The sequence below is a fragment of the Saprolegnia parasitica genome, assembly GCF_000151545.1.
Source record: "Saprolegnia parasitica CBS 223.65 unplaced genomic scaffold supercont2.143, whole genome shotgun sequence".
NCBI classification, from domain to species: Eukaryota; Oomycota; class Saprolegniomycetes; order Saprolegniales; family Saprolegniaceae; genus Saprolegnia; species Saprolegnia parasitica.
The window spans coordinates 62,980-67,447 of record NW_012156537.1 but is presented as its reverse complement, the minus strand read 5'-3'; the positions used below and the strand labels follow the sequence as shown (position 1 = coordinate 67,447).

At 60.2% G+C, this 4,468-nt stretch overlaps 2 protein-coding genes across 2 annotated transcripts; both read left to right on the top strand.

Moving 5' to 3' along the window:
* Positions 1-61: 61 nt before the first annotated feature.
* On the top strand, positions 62-1,791 carry SPRG_14912 (hypothetical protein; the record flags this gene model as incomplete). The annotated part of the gene is made up of 3 exons (XM_012354048.1): positions 62-811; positions 867-1,417; positions 1,464-1,791. The coding sequence occupies 3 exons, from the start codon at positions 62-64 to the stop codon at positions 1,789-1,791; spliced, it is 1,629 nt and encodes a 542-aa protein (XP_012209438.1).
* A 283-nt stretch (positions 1,792-2,074) lies between these two features.
* SPRG_14911 (hypothetical protein) lies at positions 2,075-2,756 on the top strand (the record flags this gene model as incomplete). The annotated part of the gene is made up of 3 exons (XM_012354047.1): positions 2,075-2,110; positions 2,158-2,268; positions 2,322-2,756. The coding sequence occupies 3 exons, from the start codon at positions 2,075-2,077 to the stop codon at positions 2,754-2,756; spliced, it is 582 nt and encodes a 193-aa protein (XP_012209437.1).
* Between the last annotated feature and the right edge of the window lie 1,712 nt (positions 2,757-4,468).

Genomic DNA, 4,468 nt, shown 5'->3' with positions numbered 1-4,468 from the left:
GGCAGCGCTTCTCGAGGCCAACCCGCGCTCCGACGGCGACGCCAAGCCGCTGCAAGAGAGCATGCTCGCGCTCTGGGTCCTTCTTCTCAGCCACGTCGACAAGATCTCTGTGCTCAAGTACAAGTACTTGTGCTATCGCTTGCTCGAGGCCCTCGTCCAGCGCGATGAGTTTCTTCTCTTGCACCTCGACTTTGACTTCAACACGATGGACGTGCGCAAGGACGGCGACCGCGACGCGTGGCGACTCGTGCACCTCTACCGAAAGCTCGTCGGCGATACCTTTGTGCACGCCTCGTCGCTGCTCTTGCGCAACACGCTCTCGGTCGAGCTCCAGCGCTTTTGCGCGCTCGCAGCCACGCGGGCGTTCTTTGTGTTTCCGCTGCTGCAAGCGCCGTTCGTCGACATTTGCAACTGGCGCTACTGTCAACACAAGCCGTTGCGACCGAATGACCTGCACGAGACGCTTCAGTCGCAACGTCGCGCCCACCTCGCCAAGTGCGCCGACACGGCGTTCATGGATGCCTGCCCCGATCTCTTTCACTGGGGCTGGCTCGCCAAAGATACCGACGCGACGTCGCTACTGCCCGACGACAGTCCGTGGCGCCTCGTCCTCGCTTCGGACGGCAGCTTGTTTGTGTTGTTTGTGCAGGCGGTCACTGCGTTCGTGGCCTCCACGACGCACCGGGCGGGCGTGCATGCGCCCAACTGGAGCATGGTGCCGGGGTACCTCGACCTCATGCAGCTTTTTGCGCTGCTCGTCTATGATACGATCGTGTGGCTCAGTCACGTGCCGTCCGTTGGCGAGCTCACGGTACCACCAAACATGCTCGCACTGTCCATATCCTATCTCGTTATGGATGGCATAGAGGCCGGCCATGTTTCCACTGACGTTTTCATTGGCCGATCAAGTGTTGGAATGCGCGTCCCGATCCATGATTAACCCAGGTATGGTGCAAGTGCTTTTGCCTACGGTGGTCGTGGGGCTGCAGCAACATACCTCGTGGCATCCCGCGGGCTTGACGCGGTCGCTCCACGCCATCTCCTGCTGGATTGACGTGGCGTCGCAACCCTACATCCACAGTGCAGGCAGCAACCAGAGCGATCCTGCGACGGCGCTCCAGAGCCTGTACTTGTACCCGTCCTTTGTGCCACTCGGAACGATGATTCCGATATTGCTGCAGTGGCTTGCGTCCAAGGACGACTCGGTGGTGCTGCCGGCGCTGCTCTGGATCGACGCACACCTCCAACACATGCCGTCAGACGGGAAGGAGCAGGTCGTCTCGACCCTCTTGCACCCCAAGTTGTTTTATAGCCTCTTTCTACACTGGTCGCCGCATGTCCGCGCCGTCGTGCACCACCTTTTGACATACCAGCTCTACCGCCATAACCGCCGCCACTTGCAGCTCCACTCGGACATGTACAGACTTGGCGGTCCCGACGAGGGGTCTCATACGCACGCGTAGGACATTGCTCTTCGAGCGAGCAAGTGACGTGGCACCGCGTAGCTTGGCCAAGGTCTCGGAGAGTCCGAATTTCATGCTCGATATTTCAAGCGCAAGCAAGATGGAGACGCATGTGTTTGTCTTGACGTCACCGATCGTCGGCGTCCCGCCCTTCCCCGAGGCCCTTAGCATTTTCATTGACGTCTCGCTCGCCGAGTACACGGCGACGCTGGCGCAGTACTATACGGCGTGCCATGCTGCCGAGACGGCCCTCGGTCGACGCCTCTACAGCGACGAAGTCGTTGCGGGACCTGATGTCCAGCTCCGCTTTGCGCTCTCTTCGGCTTGAAAACATCCTTTTCACCGTGTCGAATGCTCGAGTGCGGCAATAGATCATCACCCGATGGACCGCTCGCCATAGGGAGTGGCGTGAGGGGGTAGAAGCCACAAAGCTAACTGCTACATAAAGCCCAAGCAACCTGCTGTCGACTAGCGGGATGCCAACCATTGAATTTTCTAAACGCTTGGCTGGTTCCTGTAAGACGCTGACCGCGCCGGAAGCAACATGTGAAACTGTCAACTTGATATTTCGACTTGATAAGATTGTGGCGCGGGTGTAACGCGGCGGCAACATGACGTGTGGTGGCCAGAGCGACCACGAAGACAAGGTAGGTTACCACGCTTGGCGCCGTCAGATCTGAGAGCATGCTGCTAGCAACTCTTGCACTGGGTCAACTCGCTGCCGGTAGCCAGCTGCCTCCTCGTCGACTCATTCGACCAGCTTCGGTCCGGCGACGTCTTTGCCGACATCTTTGGCCTCGTCCACGTACGCTCTTGATAGCACTTTGTGACACGAGCGATCGCACGATGCAATTCTAGCACAACGAGAGCGACAGCCAGCGCGCGATCCTCGGGCCGCCTGCGCAAAAGCTGCAAATCGTGCTCACGTCGGTGCTTCAACTGGTCTCGGCGGCCGAGTGGAGCCAACGCTACGTCTTGCGGGAGCCGGAGACGATCTTGGACATCCTCGATGGCTCGCACGTTGCTATCGCGACGCTCTTACGCGCACTCAAGAAGCGTTGGGACCTCGTGGCGCGGCAGGTGCAGCACCGTGACCGACTCGACGCCCAGCTCCAGCGCCAAATCGAAAAGCAGCTGCCATCGCCAGCAACAGCTCGCCCGATCAAACCATCGCCGCATGACTGGAATTCATCGACGCAGCAGTGCATCACAGCCTCCAAGAAAGTGCGGGCGCCCGAGACAAGCGCCCGACCGTGCTCTCGATCCACGCACAAGAGTAGGAACATGACATGAGGTGTAGCAACACTCGACAAAAATGACGCAGGTGGCCGCATGATTGACGCGGCCGATGTCCCTTACGACATGCGCGCCTTGGATGCCAGAACGACCAAGACGGCGCGCGATGGCAACGACCTCGCCGAATTTAAAGCCCACATGGCAGAGAGCAAGCGGACGACTGCCTTTGCGATCTGCAAGTGGATTCGATCGCTCGGCATTCCACTGGGCTTTGAAGCCTCACTCGAGAAGACGACGGCCTCGAGCTTCCTGCACACAGCGGCCAACGTCTTCAAAGATGGCGTGATCCTCTGCCAACTCACAGCTGTAGTTGTGTACCAGTACGATCATAGTGTGTCGTCGGCAGGACAGCGTCTCATGCGGCGGCTACGTAGTTTAGGGGCGTCGTCTGCCAAAGCCAAGCTGCGCCCCGTGGCGACTCAACCCGGTACGTTCGTACCGCAAGGCTGCTGCTTGCAGCCGGTGACGCTCGCCCAGAAGCGGCACAACCTCCAGCTTGCTCTCCACCTGCTTCGCGAGATCCCAGAAGTGACACACCCGGTCGTGTGCGCCCTGGACCTTTACGACCCGCTTGCATCGGCCTTTGGCGAGCACATTTGGACGCTTCTCCACGTCTTGTACAAGCTCAGCCGCAGCAAGGAGCGTGGTGCACCGCCGTCGCGGGACCGCCCCGTCCTGCCACCCGCCCCGCCCGTTGAGCCAAGTGGCAGCAAAAACGAGGTGGTTTTTCCCAGCGTGTCGCCGCAGCAAGTCCACGCGGTGCGCGACTGGCTTCAGCACCTCGGCCTCGACGCGTCGTCGGTACGTGCGGTCGATCAACCTCAGACACGATGTGCGTGTAGAGTGCCACGGGACTGCTCGCGGATCCGTACCGCAACGGCAGCTTTCTCTGGTACATTACTCCTACCAACGACGACGACGACGACCGAATCACGTCGGGTTGTACTAGCGACGTGCTCAACCGTTTGGTGGCGCGCGACCGAGAGCTCACGTTTCACCGGACGCCCAAGACGCTGCACCAGGCAAAAGCCAACTTGCAAGCTGGCTTCCACTGCTTGCATGCGCAGCGCATCTCGCTCCCTCCTCGATACTGGTCCCTCGAGCACGGGTACGGGCTTCTCAAAGGGCACTTCCACGCTGTCTACGGCTTTTGGTGGCACCTTTCGCAATCGCTGCAGTCCTCGGCGGTGACGCCGACAGCGCCACACACCACGAGCCACGACCTAGCCACGCGCAAGATCCTGGTGGCCGAGTGGCTGCGCACCAAAGGCTACCTGAGCGACCTCCGCCATGCCACAGCGCATCCCCACCATTGGACGTTTGATATGCTCAAGGTAAACAGAAAAGCCATTTTCATCATGACTCCTCCATGGGTAGCCGTGTCTGGTCAACGGAACCCTTTTGCTGGCCATGGCGTCGACCCTTACACAGAGCAACGAGTCCTGCCGCGTCGTGCTCGATCCCGTGCCAACGTCCGTGGCGCGTGCGCACATTGCAGAGGCGCTCGAGCTTCTGCGGCTGCTGCCAGCGATCCCCCAGCGCTTCCTCTGGTGCGAAGACAAGGTACACGATACTACCTCTTTCCAATCGTTCAATGGAAGCACACGAGACAGGTGCGCGCTGGCGACGACGCCGTGCTGCTGGGTCTCTTGGAAGACGTGCAAGGCCTCGGCGACGCCCCCGCGGTACTACAAGTGCCTCTGCTAAAC